The sequence below is a fragment of the Phalacrocorax carbo genome, chromosome 5 (genome assembly GCF_963921805.1).
Source record: "Phalacrocorax carbo chromosome 5, bPhaCar2.1, whole genome shotgun sequence".
Lineage (NCBI taxonomy): Eukaryota > Metazoa > Chordata > Aves > Suliformes > Phalacrocoracidae > Phalacrocorax > Phalacrocorax carbo.
Window position 1 is genome coordinate 41,784,032 of NC_087517.1, and position 18,108 is coordinate 41,802,139.

At 48.2% G+C, this 18,108-nt stretch overlaps 1 protein-coding gene across 2 annotated transcripts in view; it reads right to left on the reverse strand.

Annotated features, from left to right (window-relative positions):
• Window positions 1–6,023: 6,023 nt before the first annotated feature.
• Window positions 6,024–18,108, reverse strand: part of ACKR3 (atypical chemokine receptor 3) — a 47,452-nt gene continuing 35,367 nt past the window's right edge. Inside the window, exons 1-2 of one of the 2 annotated variants that reach the window (XM_064452166.1) lie at window positions 12,384–12,497; window positions 6,024–8,019 (exon numbers count right to left, since the gene is read on the reverse strand). In XM_064452166.1, coding sequence (XP_064308236.1) covers window positions 6,898–7,992 — 1,095 coding nt within the window. In that variant the 5' untranslated portion in view covers window positions 7,993–8,019; window positions 12,384–12,497 and the 3' untranslated portion in view covers window positions 6,024–6,897. Of the gene's footprint in view, window positions 8,020–12,383; window positions 12,498–18,108 lie in introns of those variants that run through there. The other variant, XM_064452167.1, reaches the window with a different exon arrangement.

Below are 18,108 nucleotides of genomic sequence, written 5' to 3' on the forward strand. Positions count from 1 at the left end.
ACCTCAGGCCCATGATGAACCGGTCGAGCTGAACCAAAAGGAAGCAGCGGCTGGTGGCTCTTGGGAGCCTGCAGAATCGGCGTTTCCAACTGACTGCCTCCCTCGCTCCTTTAAACCCCTCAACCAAAAACACCGCATTCACTGGGTCAGACAGGATGGGAAATGAGAAGAAAAACTTTCTCTCCATCACCACTCTTCTTTATAAAACTGTCTCCCCCGCCTCCCACCAAAGCAACAGCCCAACCTTGAAATTCAAGCCAGCCATTGGAACAAGTTGTCTGGGTTAGAGACAAGAGCTCCAGACCATGTCTTCAAGGGCTCTGCATCCTGCACACAGCGTGGGATTCCCATACCTTTCATCCTGCGTCGGTTTTAGAGTCAGGCCACATGGAAAACAGCAAGCCAGGAGGGAGTGTGGCCATGCCACAGAGGGCTCAGAAGCTGCGTCGTGAAGTCACATCCTGCATTCAGGGAGCATGGTCTCAGGTATTTTGCCAGTCCTTGATGGAAGGAGACAAAAATGGTTAAAATACCCTCCAGAGGAGTTTCATATGGCTGTCATGGATAATCCCAGGCTGAGCAATTCGACTTTGCCCCAATCAGTACCCAGGATAGCAAGTGACACGGTTGCGATGGAGTGCCTAGAGGAAGGAAGATGCCAGCTCACTGGCTGGGAGACCAGAAATATGACTTTCCTTCTCTCTCATAGGTTCTGGTCTCTGGCAACAGCATCCCACAGACCTAACCAAAGCAGCCTGCAGCAGAACTGTCTGGGGACAGCCCAGGGGATACCTTAGTTCCAGTCTGGGACGCCCACCAACCCATACACACCAGGCAAGTGCTGGGACCAGCAGGGCTCCCCCATCTCAAAGCCCACCTTACCCACCTTCAACAGGGTTGGGACATGAGCTCCGTGGGTAGGTGCTGCCTCCAGCTGTGTTTGCACAGCCCATCTCTACAGTTTCAGTCTCTTGGTCCTCCTGCAACCCAAGCCCTATATAAAAAGAATATTCAAGTGTCATATGCCCATCGGACTAAGACCCACAGCATCACCTCGATTGATACGGAGCTGATGGAACAGATCCTGGTGAGCTGGTGTCAGTGGGAGCCATAATCCTGAGATACAGATAAATGCACCCTGATGCACAATGACCGTGACTTTGGCTTATTTTGCATCCTGATTCCCCACTGACGAAGACGTAAATGTGCCTGTAGGTGGCCCAGAAACACTGACTTATTGAAAAGAAAAAGGGGCGGAGGGGGAAAAGAATGAATGCAGCGCCTGTCACCCTTTTGCAGAATTGTTATTTTTTGTGTGTTATTGGTGCTTGTTTTCCAAAGATTTACATTTTTTTGTGTGTGTGTCATTTGCTTTTCATGCATTTTGAGACCTTGGAGCTCAGAAATTCAAAACACTTGTCAGTCACGTCAATCCTTCTGGACAAAACAGAGCTGCCACTTGGATGGATTAAAAAAAAGGGAAAAAAAAACAACAAACAAAACATACTTTTCTATCAAGCTGTGACTCGGTCACCCTACTCAATGCAAGCAAGACAATGTTTAGAGAAAGCAAAAGGAAAGATCTGAGTTTTCATACTCGTCGGTGGAACTAAATTGATTAAGGTCATTTCCTAGGTAGGTTTGAAATCTTCTGCAACAATTTTTTGCAGAGAAAAAGAAAAGTGCCCCCCAAAAAAAGGGAAAAGTCACTACCGCAAAAACATTAAATCTGCTTGGGTAACTCAGAATATATGTTGGCAAGGCAACATATCTCAGCTTGAACAGTAAACCTGCTATGTCAGAGGCTCTGTAACATATGAAAGAGACTTGGGTTTCAATATATCATGCTGAATTTACTTCTGTCAGCCTTTCACAGAAAAGCATTTGATGTTTATCCTTTCATTGTTGCAATTGATAGGGTGACCTTACTTAAAAGTTTCCTGACTTTTTCTATTGTCGGTATTGTTCTGTTTATATGTGATTTAACTCTTTTTCTTTAGTCTGGAAATAGCACTGTACAGACAGCAAACATGAGAGAGGTTTGTTCCCCCCCCCAACCTAGAGGCAAGAGATAAAAACATCTACCATCAGAGTTGGCTTAAAACCAGATGATGTCAAGAAGTGTACGATGTACAGCTGCCCAGATCCTCTGCTGAAGTGCACCTGTTGAGTTGCACCAATTTCATACTTCCCATCGGAGCTAAGACCACTGGCATCTACAGAGAGTCTGGTTGGTTTTCCAGCACTTTCTTGTAAAGATATATATGTGCTTGGTTACGTAAATAACCAGAAGGGCCTTGTTCTGATGCTTTTATTCCAGGGATAAAGGGCATCCTACTCCAGTGCTGAAGAGCATCCTACTCAATATTTTATCCATACGATTGAGTGGTCTCCCTGGATTCACAGCATCACTGGGATGTTCATATCTCTTTGGTAATATAAAGTTATAATGTTTCCAGGATAGAGGCCTTTAGCCAAGGCCTTGCACATATTCTACATAATCCCAGAAAACCAAATAGATCAAAACCTACAAGAAAGGAAGTGAACTATTTTCAAACAGCAACTACCAAAATAGGAGGAGACTGATTTTTCTCATGACAGTGGGTGTTGGAAGAGTCAGACATGCTTTAGGGTTACAGCTGGATTATCTATCACAGGAACTTTGTGAGTCTGGTTTGAATCGTATTACAACCCTGTAATGCAAGTACTTTACAAAAGCAAACCCACATCATTATCTGTTGTTTTACTATTATTATGTCTTTGTGTTACTGCTGTACATGGGGTATTACATTGCATTAGCGATGCAGATGCGCACATCTGCACTCACACCCATACATTTGCACAGGATTATGGCTAAAATTCCTGATCCTACTTATAAAAAGCCCTATAAATCCTGGATAGCTCCCTTTAAATCGGCAGCATTATCCTACTGTAAATCCGGGGTGTAAATCAGAGCAGGCTCTGGCTCAGATGCTCTTCAGCCACACACCATAATGCAACACTGAGGCTAAAACGCAGACCCTACGCCCTGTACACATCTGTTCCTCTCAAAACCCATCCCCATCACAGGGGCTGAGCCCCACTTCTCAAAGTACCAGCCCAACTCCTCTCATCAAGAAGCTCTCTGAAACTGATTAGGACCTGGCTTTGGCAGTGCTGCCACCGCCACGTGCTTAAATATTGCTCACAGCTGAGTTATTTCTTGCTTCTTAGGAACTTTAAATGCTTTTATGCTCAGTGAACTCATGAAAGGCTAGTATCTAAAGTCAGCAGCATTGAAACGATGAAATAGCCAAAGGAGAAACAGGCCAGTTAGGCGTTTCTTACAATATTATTATCTAGATGGTTGCCAGAGGAGCTGATTTAAAGTCACTGTGCTGCACCTGAATATAATTTATGGCTCATAAAAGGAAATCTGTGTTTAAATAAAAATAAAGCAGGACTGTACTTTCTATATTAAAAAAAAAAAAAATCCTTTCTCACAGAGCAGATGCATTTTTATTTGCTCCGTGCCTGCCTCAGAGGCACGTGGAGTCTGACACCACTGAGATGCTTTCAGCCATGAAGTCCAAGAGTTAAGCAGGAGAACTTGCTCTAGCATGGGTTATGTTCAATTTTTACTCATTTTTCCACCGAGGCCTTTACATAGCGAATTTGACATCTTTGCAAAGGCAAGACCTGTATGCCTAGGTACATCTGTAACTGTCAGAGGAACAGGGAGATGCCTAGGCACAGGCAGCCAGCCCACTTGTCCCGCCCCAAAGCCACAGACCTGCAGCAGGAAGAAGCACGGAGCCTTCTTAACACCCCCCAGCTCCACGGCCAGGATGTTTGGCCAAATGAGGTGACAGCAGCCATAATGTAAATCACTAAGTCACAGTCACATCTACCTGAGGATCCGTATTTTCACTTACCTGTCATCTGCCAATAAATTCCCATCATATCAAACTCCAAGGGGTCCAAATCCACTTTTTTGGTCTCAATGAAGATACCAGCTGAGGTACTGTGTGATACACACCCATTAGAAAAGCCTCCTAGAACGTATACATATGTTTTTTCCTATTATACCTCTGCCAAAGTTTGATGTTTGAGAATTTTCTGCATGAAAACAAGTCTTAATGAAAAATACTCAATAACAACAAACTCCATCCTTCTATCCCTCTGCAATGTTTTGCTATTCACCGATTTCCCATCATCTGTCCACCACCACCCTTCTCTGTGAGTCACAGCCACCTAGGGGCTGCCTGACCCCTCACACGTAGTGCTGATCCCCAGCTCCAGTGCTGCTGGCAAAGGAGAATGCTGCCTGCCAGTTCCACCTGCCCTTTCAAGAGCCAAGGAAACAAGGTGAGTGCTCACCCCCAGGACTCACCATCTGAGGAGCCGGAAAGGACCCACGCCTGTGATGCTACAGCTGTTGACAGCAAGGATCATGGTCCCGACCTTTACCTGCTCTCTCAGTCTGACCCTGCTGTTGGAAAAGGCATTGTCCCACCATGATTCCTCTCCACAAGGAAGAGGCCTGCAGCTGGACACTTTATCGGTCTGGTCTATGCAGCAGGTCTGCAGGACCTTCATCCAACACTCAGCGCTGCCCAGGATCTCCAGAGCTGACTCCATGCTGCGAGTCCTAAACTGCAGAGAAAAAAAGAACTTGTGAGCTTCTGTCAAGTCACACCTCCAAAACCAGCTACAGCATAGCATGAAAACATCATACTGCCCAGGACAGGACCTGAACTGAAATAGTTACACTGCTATAAACTGAGCAATACCCTGTAGGCACACCCCAGCACACAGGAGCAAGATGCCAGAGCCATACCCAGCACCTTAGGGGAGGACAAAGCTACACATACGGATGCTGGGGCATGGGAAGCAATGCCCTGCTAAATCAGGAACATTAATTTCTCAGCATTAACACACCACCTCCAATCTTACCTATTAGCATGAGGGAGCAATTTCCTTGCAGTTCATCAGTACCTTAAGAAAGGCTTATGGGAATCTGAAAATAACCATCTCTTCTAAGAAGCATCTGCACAAAAGGCTATACTTGTGTACCAATGTCACAACTGTTGCGCTGGCAGCCCTCCTCTGCAACAAGCTTCTCCATTTAAGATGGACCAGTGCTTTTTCAGGAATGCCAAGTACGAGGAGGGGATAGTAGAGTTTGCAAAGTTGGCAAACATCTATTTTTTAAAGGATCATCTTTGAGAAGGCAGTAATGTAACATATAAAAAGAAAAAACATGACATTCATTACAAAATTGTTTGGCTGTTAGTATCTCAGAGGGTTAACAGCATGGTTTGATTTAATAGGAATTTAAGCGTAGCCTTGACAGCAAAGCAGTTAGCACAGCTCCAGAGTTGCAAAACATGCAAACCAGCAACAGCAAGTCAGCAATGGCTGTGAGATATCAATTTAACATTAGTTACCTTGTCCTGAGACTAAGACAACCATGATTCGCTGGCTTAAGATCTACTTCATACATCTCGCAGCGGCTGAATCCTGCCCCACACTTTGGCAGTACGGCATTGCAAACTCAACACAAGCCACAACAAAAAGAAGAAGATATAAGAAGAGATTTAATACTGTCAGGACTGCTAACCCCCAAATTCCAGTGCAAGCAAACACTGTAGAAAACTGAACCTGGATTAGTCCAAATAACCACCCCATGTGCGTACTTCCATATTTTCCTTCCACCTGTTTATTCCTAAGCTACAGACACAGCCTTTCATCACTCCCAACAGATTTCACCTTACAAATCCATCGGCTCCACCTTCGCAAACAGCACAGCCTTCCGCAGTCCCACTCCTCCCACCCCTTCCCCTCTCACCATGCACCCTGCCGTCTCACATTCCTCCATTCAATGGTTTCTGCCCACCAACAACAAACATCAGGAAAATACAGACGTGTTTGCTCCTGCACCAAACAAAGGAGGGAAGGTGGCTTTGGCATGTCTTCTTTCTGGCTTTTTTTTCCTTCTCCCCTAAGGAGGAGGAGGACGACAAGTCAAACCACTGGTAGGCACAGATTTTTCTTTTTCTCCGGATCTTTATTTTACAAAAATAACTTACAAATAGAGACAACTCTCAGAAGTAGGATCATTCATTCTGTGCATAAGGATACAGCTTTGTGAAGTGTGGGCGTAGGAGTTAACAACTCTTACAATACTGTTAATATTAACATGATGATAACTGTATTACAGAACATCCATTTCACGCTCCAGACATGTGGGTATGACCACCACGTAAAGCTACGGTTTATAAAGTGTTCTAGCCAGGGAGGATGCACCTAAGAGATCATTTCCATACTGCTAATTATCAGCATCCTCTTACCTATGATAGTTTAAACCAAACAGCAACCTAACACTCAGGCTACAGCACTCTGGATACACTCATCAGCAATATACTTCAAATACATGATAAAAATATATTTAACTTTCAAATACAATTGTATAAGGTACACCAAGAGCCAGAAAATAAAGTCTCGAGCTTTTAAATACAACATACTATATATATAACATATACAAGGAGACAGAGATAATCTACACGTGGAAGAAAAAGCTTATCCTGGAAATGCATGTTATCTATGGTACACAATGGCTTTGTCTGCTAGAAAGTCATTTCCATTTGCATAGCATTGTCGAAAAGTCCAGACTGGGGTAGGAGGAGATCAAACAAAACACACCACCGAAAAGCTTAATTTTGGTACCACTTCCACTTTGCACCTGATTCTACTCTTAAATTACAGCTTGCTATTTCTCTTTTGTAGGCTGGAATTCATGCCCCGTTCGTAACAAACACAGGGAAAAGGAGAGATAAAAAAAAAACAACACATCACCACACACAAAAAAAAGAGAAAAAATCAAAGAGTCAAGGAGGTTTCCTCATGGGGTTGCAGTTATTTTGCATTTTGCTCCAGAGCAGAGTATTCTGCCTCTGACACTCTGGAAGCATCGATAAGTTTAGTGAGACCAGTTTTGGCAGAGTACTTGAAAATAAAGGCTTTCATGAGCTCATATCTGTAGTTGCGGTTAATGAAGCTGTACAGGATGGGGTTGACGCAGCAATGGACTAGAGAGAAACACTGAGTGACGTGAAGAGTGGCATACAAGAAGTTCTCCATCTGACAACTGAAAGGTATGAAATGGAGGCTATAGAAGATGTCAAGCAGGACAGCTACATGGTAAGGTAACCAGCAGACAAGAAACACAACAACATAGGAGAAAATGATCTTCCCATTGCTCTTCCTCTCTTGGTCACTGGAGGCAGAAATGGTCTTCACAAGGAGGAAATAAAAGAGAGCAATCACAGGAAAAGGGATAAGAAAGCCCAGCACGACGGAGATGAGCTCCATGCCAATTAACCACTCTTTGAAGCTCTCCTCTGGGTAGACAGGGCGGCAATAGGTTTCGTTGTTCGAAGAGACAGTCTTGAGGTAATAGGTATCTGGGAGAGATGCAGAGAAGGCAAGGAGCCATACCAAGATACAGATGCAGCGACGAATTATCTTCTTCTTGCGATTGCTGGAATTGGTAAAATAGGCAACTGAGAGGTAGCGGTCCACACTCATGCATGCCAGGAAGAAGATGCTGCTGTATAAATTGATGGAAAATATAAGGTGAGTTATCTTGCACGTGATTTCTCCCATATGCCACTGGTTATGCTGGACAAGGGAGACGACCCACACTGGAAGGGTGATGACGACACACAGATCGGCAATAGCCAAATTAAAGATGTAGAGGTGGGTTTCATAGCCAGTCGTTTTGGCTTGGAGATTGACCCATACCACAACTGAGTTGGCCACCAGCCCTATGACAAAGATGAAAATGTAGAAGAAGGACAGGGTGTATAGCAGGGCACTTTTGTTGAGCGTGCCAGGGCATGTTGTTGCATCAACCGTGATGCAGTCACTGTTGTTGCACGTCCAGTTGATCTCTGTCAAGTTGGCCGTCTCCAGAAAATCGAGGATGGAAGTCAAATCAAGTGCACTCATGTTTGCTCAGTTTGGAGTTCAAGTGACCTACAGGCAAAATAGGATCAAAAGAAATGTCCTAAGTTAACAGACATATTTCTGCTGCCATCTTCATATCATAAAGCACATGCAGGTCATGCTGTTTTAGTGATGTCCTACTCTTGTAAGGCACTTTCCATTATAGAGATCCGTGGAGTAAAACAACCAAAACAGACACAAAGCAAAACTCATCTAGTCAACAAAAAAAGGAACAGCACTAGCTTTTTGTGTGATTTTTTTTTTCTTTCCTTGCAGCTCACATCTGACATCATCAGGTTGGCTATCGTCCCCGGGTGTGAAATCCGCAAAGCACACTGTGGCCAAATAAATGTCAGGCAACTAAATCTGTCTTCTCCAGCATAAATGATGATACTATCACTTTCAGCAGGGGAATCTTTAAGCCATTTTATCTGCAATCCCTCAAGCATAGTAGAATTGATCTGGCTGATACACGGTACCGTAAAACATTTACCACAAGCTCTGGTCAGCATCCTGTCAAGCCCAGCTCCAGCTGCATTAAGGAGAAATGGGGAACTAAGGGGCTTTGTACCCTCATCCAGTTTTACATTTAAATCCTGCTCCGTCCTCACCCCTTCCCTTCAATTCTATTTTACAAAGCATCCCCTGCATTTAACCATTATCACGTAGCTTTGAGAAAAGAAAAGAAAACCAGTCAGAGCTTGACCTCTGAGTAGATCTGCTGGGCTTAAGTTGTTGGTTTTTTTTTAGGAGAGCACTTTGATTTACAAAACATTCCCCCGTCACAGCTGGCTCCACAACAACTGCTTCCTCCCCACCCTTTTGCTTTTCTAAATCTACTTTTCTTGCCTCTTCAGGGCCTTCTTCCATTGGCAGGCAGCAGATAAAGGAAGGGGCTCCTTGTTAACATCCTTGCTTGTAGAAGGAAGGGCCCCAGCAGACCCACACAGCTTACGCAAAATCCAAAGCTGGGCTGCTAATTCCTGTTGTGCTTTTGGAGTGGCTTACAAACACTGCTTCCCCTGCCGGGACCCTCCCGCCCCACAGGGCAAACAGTACCACCCACAGCCACAGTGGCGGCCGACTTGGCCCATGACCACCATGCTTCAGCCAAGCAAGTTTTGGAGCCCCATGTCTGCAGGCTCTGGGTTGGGGCACACCAAAATAAAGATAAAGACGTGGGTTTCCAAGGAATGGACACCATCTCGTTCCCCCAGAGCTTCACTTGAGCTGGAGCACCAAGTCAGCCAACCCACCTGTAGTCCCCACTGTGGACACTTCTGGCATCCTGAACAACGGCCACCTTGTTCTTCCCCATAACCCCACCCCAAGCAGTGAGAGGTACCCCTGATGCTGACCCAGCCCTGGGGGCAACACCAGTATGAGCGAGCAGCTGGAGAGAGCAACAGGGAGGACACAACTCCTGCAGCCCCCTGTATCTCTGAACATCCTTGATCCCACCACAGGACATCTTGGCAGGGCTTACGGGAGCACAGAGGGGACAGTGAGAAGCGAAGAGCTCGCACACACTGCCGCGCTGAGCATCCTCTTCTCACCCTTGCTTCCCAAAAAGGGACGTCAGTTGACACAGCACCTCTGGCTCCCCTATCTGCATAATTGGCTCTTCCCAAACATCCCACCCTCCACGCCTGCCAGGGATACAGGCTACGGAAGAGAAGGGAGATAAGGGGGGAGATTACCAGGGAGGACTCAAGGCACTATTGTCTCCCAGTGGAGGGGGAGCTGGTGGCACTAACCATGAGGAGGGGCAGGCATGCATCCAGGGGAGATCAAACCTCTCCATGAACAGGGCCCAAACTTGCCCTGCAAGGAGAACTAGCCTATCGCTTCAAACCTATGCAGCCCTCCAGGCTTTCATCCTGCTGGCCTGCTGAGAGACAGAGTTGAGATTCAAACCAAATTAAGCATGGATTTTGTTAAAATGCTGGCTAAAGAGGGAGCCGAGACAGCGGCAGCTTTCTGTCCTGGGATAGATAATCCTCCATCTCCAGCTCAGGAAAACAGAATGTGATTTAACCCATGCCTAAGCAGGGCAGAAAGGCTGATCCTGTCCCCCGCAGAGACAGGCCACCTTCAAGCTGCTGTACTACCTGGTTGGTGCAGACAGCAAGGATGTGTGCTGCCCAGGCGCAGCTCCCCAGGACGCTTGCTGTAGCCCAGGGCTGCAAGTGGGAGAGAGGGACGGGTCTCCTGAGAGACCTCATCCAGGTCCCACCACTACCACTGCGTCCCCAGGTAAAACACTTTTCAAGGCCTCTCAAGCACAGGAAGAAGCAGCACCATGCCCAAGTCCCTGTAGCTCAAAACCCAAAGCAACTAAAGCAAACTCCCTAAAAGCCACAGAACTCCCAGCCCAATGGCACAGGCCACCATCTTCTGTGGGTATTTGTGGACAGTGAGGTGAGCAGAGCAGCAGAAACACCAGGCTACCCCTGTAACACCCCACAGAAGTGGCACAGGTGGACCTGGGCATCTTCTGGGAAGGCACAAGGTCCAACAAGGGGAGTGGGCTCATTCCACATCTCAAGACCCCAACTCAAGCCATCCTCCAGGACGGTGCTGTGACCACTCACTGCCAAGCCTCCGGTGCATCCCCTAACAGAGAGCAAACTCAGACCTGGCTGCGGGGTGTCAGATCACCAGTGCCAACAGAGAGACAGCGAGGGCAAGCAGGGGCAGCAATAGGACAGCAGAAAGCCCTTGAAAGCTGGGACTCATACCAGGACTCACATGACAGCCACCAGCCTAGGACAGCAGCTAGGAGAAGGTGATGCCATCCCAGCTGCTCCCTCACAACCACCCTGGGGATCATATTGAACACAAACGATGCTCACAGCCTGAATCTCAGCCTGCCTCCAACTCCAAGGGCAGGTCTGTTGCATGTACATGTATCCATCTGTCCAGGGCTGCTCGCATGCCTGTGTGCTTTCACATCCCCCGTGTGGTAATAAAAATCTGAAACCGATACGGCCTCCCAGGCTCGAAGTCCTGCTGCGGAGAGTGGCCATATTCAGAGATTACAGCCTTATGAGACAGGGCTTTCTATAGTCTGGGATTAGCTGCTGTAACATGATCTCTGCTTCCCACCCAGATTAGCTGGGAGGTGGTGTGGGGAGAATCTACCAGACAAACTCAATAAAGCCACTCTGTGCTGCTCCTAAAAAAATACCTTTAGCGCTCTCTGCAGACAGCACAATATCCTAAAAACTCATGAAGGCAGCTGGAACTATGCTTTTTATCCACGGCACTGCAAGCTCTTGCAGGCCATCACCCTTTACACCTGGCCGGCATGTGTGGCACGGCCAGTCACTGCTAGTTCACAGGTGTTATCGCATGAAGGAAAGGAGGTGTACCCAAAATCCTGCTCCAGACACCCAGGAGTGTCCCTGAAGCCCAATGCAGCCTGCAGGACTGCACCCTCCCCATCCCACCTCCTGCCAAGGACCCGCTGCAGGCTGTGAAAAAGCAGAGAGGCATGAGCATCCCTGCCTAGGAGGGCAGCCTAGTACCGTGCGGCAGCATTCAAGCCCTCAACACCTTTGGGAACTTCTCCAGACCCTCTTTTCCACCCAGAGCATCTTGCAGCCCAGTCCTGCCTGCACTCAGACCTGCCTCCAGGCAGCTCAGGGGTGCAGGCAAACTGGGCTTTACCCTTCCTGAGTGCAGGGGAAAATAAGCTATGCCAGGAAAAGCCAGGATGGCTGGTTGGGTTGTCACCTACACACCTTTGCTTTTCCCATGACAAAGGTCCAGCCTAGTTTTCCAGCACGGGAAGGTGGGCAGCACAGCCCCTTCCAGGTCCTTTGGCCACCGCAAGTGGACACCCATGCCCACAAGGAGCTTTGCAAGACTAAACCCAGCACATTTAAACTCTCTTCTGCCGTTTTAAGTCGAAAAAAAAAAATAAAATTTGGGAAACAAGTGTCCCATGCAGCTCTAGATCACACCTAGGCACGCAGGGGAAAGGAAGACCCAGAAGCAAGCAGCGCTCAGTGCCGGGACGCTGCAGTGGCCTGAAGCAGGTGACTCCAAAATCTCTGACCCTCACAGCATGCCACCACCCTCCACCACAGCGACGTGTGTCAGTCCGCTAACCTGGCCACAGGAAAACCAAGTGGGATGCGAGGAGGCTTCCCCCCTAAAAAAAATGAGGGGGGTGCTGGGACGCAGCCGAGGGAGGCTGCGGGGGCACCGGTGAGCTCAGCCCGAGGGGGCTCGGCTGCGGCGGCTCCAGCCTCCCGCCGCTCTCACCCTGCACGGGGACGGGGGGAGCACACGGACACCTGTGGCGCGCCCCCCGCCCGCCCCGCTGCCCCTCCCCACAGCCAGCCGGGTTTAGGCTCCGCTTCCCCCGCCCTTAGGCCCGCTCTTACCTCCCGCAGCCTGGGCACCGGGCGCCGGCGGAACGACTGAGCGCTGCCCGCCGCCGCCGCCCTTATATCGGCGCGGGGGTCCCGCCTCTCGGGGGCGGCCCCGGCCCCGCCGCCCGCCCCCGGCCGGGCCCGGCGGGGGGAGCCCCGGGGCGGGGGAGCACGGAGGGGGCGCCCCGCTGCACCCCGGCAAGGGAAAGGGGTTAAGGGGGGGTGGAAGAAAAAGAAAGACGGGGGGAAGAAAATTAAAACCAATTAAAACATTAACTTTAAAAGTAAAAAAGAGAAGCAGGTTTCTAGGTGGTTTCAGGTTTGTTTTGGTTCCGCCCCCCCCCCTAAAATATTGAGAAGAAAAGGCGAGGGGAGGCAAAGGGTTCTCACCTCTACTCCCTTACCCAGGGCAAGAAAAATGAACACCAAGGAGAAGTGACAGGAAGCCAGGAACTCCCTAACTCCTCGGCACTCCTCCTCAGCACAGGGAAGGCAGGTGATTAAAATGGCCCATGGAGAGGGAAGGAGTAGGTCTGTGTTAGCTCCAGTGGGGCGGCCTATCTCCCTGCCCCGGGTAAAATGTTAGGATTAGGTGATAATCTGTCTACCCTACCAACACAACGGTCGCATGATACAACTGGCTGAAGCCTGACAACGGTGCTGACAGCTCTGAGGGATTTGATGCACGTACCACCTGGCTGCTCCGAGAACACCAGATAACCTGGAGGGCACGGGCTTAGCTCCCACCTGCCCAAGCCCTGCTGCTGGAGCACACGCAGACACATACGGCTCCGAGAGCCTAAATCACTTCATTGTTACTGAGCCACCGTCCAGCCAGGAGAAATGGGTTAGCTAACACATTTTAACCAGCACTTTTTGGAAGACACAGGGCAGTTTAGCACTTGCAATCCGAGGGCTTCAACACCCCCAGAAAGTATGTAACTGGTTTCCCCAAAGATGCTTAAATCCTATTTCCACAAGCAATGAAAAGCTTGCATTAAAACCTTCTGGGAAATGCATGCTTAAAAAAAGAGAACGTATTTTCCCATGAAAAAGCACCTAGCACAAGTTTTCAAGCTTTAAGCAAGTCAGGGATGAGGCAAAACCAGACGTTTTGTTCTGTGGCAGAAGGGACCCACGTAAAAAGAGTGAGGGTGGGGGTGAAAAGGTCTTGTAGTTGCCAGCACAACAGTCTTAATTCTAAAATAAAAAAAAAAAAATTGACATTGTTAATGTGCTCCATTTCTCAGCCCACAATGCCTTAATTCTGCCCCCATCAAGGAGCGGAGTCAAATGCATCAAATTTACGCCCCTGCAAGCGAAGGCACAACTAGCTTCAGTTTCTCTACCAGCAATGAGGAGATTAAACCATAGATATATTACACTTCCTGCAGCTCCAAGCATGCACTGAAGCTTGCCCTGTGCTCACCCTGTGCTGCCTCACCCCTCAGCCCCGCGCATCCCCAGAGACCTCCAACATCTCCCAGCTGTCACCACACCAGGTGTCCTGGGGAGCACATGGCAAAGAAACATGGTGGAGAAAGGCCAGACCGGTTGGGCATTTGGTGGTGCCTCTGTCCCCACCGAGATCTGGGCTGCCACCGGCTCACAGTGCCACCCTGTATCAAGACCTCAAGAAGCCACCAAGGTCCACCTGGACCATCCCATGGTCACAACACTGCTGCAGGTTTTGGTGCCAGCGAAGGAGGAGAATAGAGGGGGGAGTCTCCTGCCATCCCACAGATGGAGAGGGTGATATGTAAGGACCCTTGTCGCCCTCCCTGACCTCCACAACTCCCTGGATGAAGGCAGACATATCCTCCAAACTTCACAGCTGTCAGTGAGCAAAGCATTTCGGCATCTGCTTAAATTCTGAGCACTCACTCAAGTCCATGGATGTTGGCAGAATTGAAGTACAATGAGTTCAGACGACGACAGGACTAAGTTTAAAAATAAGCTTGTACTGAAGCTCTTGGCTAAATGGGGCTTTGCAAATCCTAGGGAAAAAAAATAAAGGCACTCTAGCAGAACTCAAGTCACTTGGCCAAAAAAGCAAGCGGAGTGGTTTTTCCTTACTTAGTGTGCCAGAAAATAACATAAAGTAGTACAATTTCTTCCACAGCTCTCCAAAAATACTGGCCAGCATCTGCAACCACAAAGCTGCTGGCTGTCCAGGAGTCACAGGCAACCTCCCCTCTCCTGCATTCACCGAGAGCAGAGCCCTTGCTGCCCTTTCCAGGTTCCTCCCTCCAGCTATCTTTTCACAGCAAGCACGTTCCTCACGCAGGAGAGATGGAGCCCATTCCCTTTCCATTATGAAAGCCAGATTTTGCTCGGTGTTCAGGGATGAAATGCTTGGGCGGTAAGCAAAACAACGCTGTCTCGAAAAAAACCAACTGCTCAGTATGAAACCATCCCCCTACAACCCAGCAAGCATAACTGGGGAGAAGCTGAGCACCCCAGATAAGATCAGCAGAGGGTTGATGCTACCTGCTTGCCATGATTAATTCGTATCTGCTGCCATTAGGCTGCTGTTACAGCCAGTCCAAGCAGATGTTGCGAGAGATGCAATAGTACAGCGACCAGAAACTCCTTGGAGATGCAGCTATCCAAGCAAGGTGATCCAGCACTTACTGAAAAGGAGTTGGCTCCAGATATTTAGGAAAAGGGGAAAGCAAAAGCTCCACAGCTCTTCACCCTGCTACAGAGTCGTCTGTGGCAACATTCTGGGGAGGGACCAGTCACCTTCACAGGGCACAATATTCACCTCACTGGGTTTTTCTTGGGGTCCCTTCCATATCAAGCCTCTGCTATCCCCGTGGGGACCATGGGCAGGACCGCAGGGGGCCCTGCGCAAGGTCAAGGCTCCAACAGGCTCAGAGCTGCAGTAAAACGCACCTAAGGGTGAGCTCTGACCCGCAAAGATAGGTACAGCAGGAGGGGCAGGCACAGGGTCCTGGGCAAAATGTGGCATTGAAAGCCAGATTATTATTTTAACTGCTTATCTAATTGTTTTGCATTTATATTTTTTTTATTTAGCTGCCTAAGCTACAGCAATATATTGATTTTTTTTCTCCAAAAGCACAGGTTTTTACTGGGCCTCTCCATGCTGGCATTGGGAATGTGGGCTGAAAGCATCCTCATTTTTTCTTAAGGCTTCCCTTTCCAACTGGGAGGCAGATGGAAGCTAACACCCAGCCCTGCCTACTCAAGTCAACTGAGAAATTTAAAAAAAGAAGAAAAAAAGAAAAGCAAGTTGGCAGCTTTAAGTGCTAGAAATATTTTTTGGGGGTGAGGGAGAAAGCCAATAAGGCAAAGTGCATATATGTGTTGGGTGGGGAAGCATTTCAATAGCACAGCAAATGTCAAAAAGGGAAAAAGGGAAACATTTTTCCATTACACAAGAGAAGATTTGCGTGCAGCAAGAGCAAGGCGGGAGCAGCATCACTGAGCGGGTGTCCAAAAGCAGCAGTCTCACACACAGGCGGAGAACGTGCTGGCCAGGAGTGCAAACACCCACATCGAGATGATAAAGCCAGGGAGAGCCCTGGAGGAAATCAGGCTGTGATCCGTGAAGTGTACAAAGGTAAAAAAAGAGCTTCCTGCAGTCCTGGGAGCCAGCGCCAGCAGGCTGCTAGATGAAAACGCAGTGCTCATTTCCTCCCTCTTCCAAGACAGCTAGTTCTCTGTCCTCTCCCGGTCACGTTCCTCACTGCATCAGCTGGATAATGGATGGATGAACAAGCCACTGGACTAACGAAAGGAATAAATAGATGACTACATCAGGAGTCACCTCTGAAATCACAGGCAAAAAGGAAACGAGTGGCGAATTTCCAGCAGGCAGCAACTGTGGTACTGCCCAGCTTCACTTCCCCTACCAACAGAAAACAATCAAGTCATTTAATGCCAAACCATGCCTAAAGCAGCATCAGCAGCCCCAGACAGCCGTGAGGAAAGCCACAGGGCTGGTCTCCTGTCCAGCTCTGTCCCATACAGTTTGGAAGAGATGCAAGATGAGGAAACCAAGGGGAAGAGAACAAGGAGAAATACCTTCCACACTGGAGGATGGAGAGAGCCAGGAGTGCCCCAAAGTGAAGGAGCTGCCATGGCCCAGAAGAGTGGGAAAGCCAAAGCAGAGGCCATAGAGGCAGTGGTGGTGCTGGGTGGGTTGCTCAGCATGCCCTGGGACACCATGCTCAACATTTGCAAATGCACAACATTACCCTATTTTACAGCTAGAGGAACTGTGGCAGAAAGAAGATGACCTCTTAAAACTGAAAAGCAAAGGAAGAGATGTGCAGGCAGAGGCTGCCAGTGTGACCACGACCCATCCCAGGGCAAGGCTCCAGCATCGCCTAGCCTAGACTAATCACCAAATGAAGCAATTAAAGAGAAACCACAGTGCAGGGCCACCCTTTCTCCTCCATACCACCCACCCATTAGTTTAAAAGCTCATGAGATACATGTCTTTCAGCAGAAAGCCTAGTTTCCATCTATGCTGTAGCTCCAAAGCTGTATTTTTAACTTCCCTGCTGCAACAATAAGGACAGAATTTAAGAGGAAGATTTTAGAGCACAAAAGCTGAGCTCCTTAGGATGTCACAGGCCTCCAGCATCTGTGGTTTGAAGCACTGCATGCCGAAAGGCTTGTGAAAACCTGCCGGCAGAGATCTGTGTTTTCCAGGCAGACTGTTCAGCCCAGGGACACTGATGTCAGCATTCACCTCTTGACAAGTGACGGTGAACAGCACTGATTCAGAGAGACAACACAAAGCACACAGCACTTCACGTGGGTCTCAATCAACTGGGCCACCCAGGATTTGAACTGTTCTTTGTCTTTCTCCCCCAAAGACACAGAGGAGAGAGGCTAACACTCCTCATTCAGCCACCCAGCAGCACACCTTCCATCAATCCCAGCAGGAATTGCAGCCATCATCCCCAGCGAGCTTCCCAAAAGCCAAGCACTGGTACGGCACATGTCCCAGCAGGATCTGCTAAAGAAAGGGCTGGCAGAGCAATCAACTTACCAATTCTTAGGAGAAATCAGCTGGTGTAATTAGGAACATCTCCCATGTAGCTAAGGAATATTACCCATGTAGCTAATAATTATCAAAGATGGCGCTCTCCTTCACAGTTCATTTCCATCTTACCCTTCCACTAAATAAAAGGCGTTACCTATAGATGTTATTTGCAGCTTCATAATCTACTGTCACAGGCATTATTGCCATTTATTTGAGAGTGTGCCAGAGCGTGACCGCAAGGAAGATCAAGTAGGACCCTGAGCCAGAAATCCTACCTGCAGCAGCTAAGCAGCCATCAGTGAAGATTTTTCAGAGGCATTGATTTTTACATAAACACTATTTCATAAACTACTCTCCACACAGCACTGTCTCAAATTAGTAAGGTGACATTAATGTGCCGGGGTAGGTTTTGACAGAAGCCATGCTATGGAAAGCTGGACTCTAACTTTGCACTGGCAGCAAAGGTTACAAGTGGCACACTGGGGACAGAGAGGGAAGAACGGAGTTCGAATTAGTATGATGGGATCCCCCCTTCTTCCATGCCTTCGCTTGCTTCCATGGGAAAGAGTCCTGCTAGGTGTAAAACGACTAAATATTATACACCAGTAAGAAATAAAAAAATTCATTAAATCGTAAATCTTTTGGAAAGGGGATCTACTGGGGAGATTATGTTCGCTTTTCATGGACATATTAATTCAACGGTGGCATATCATATTG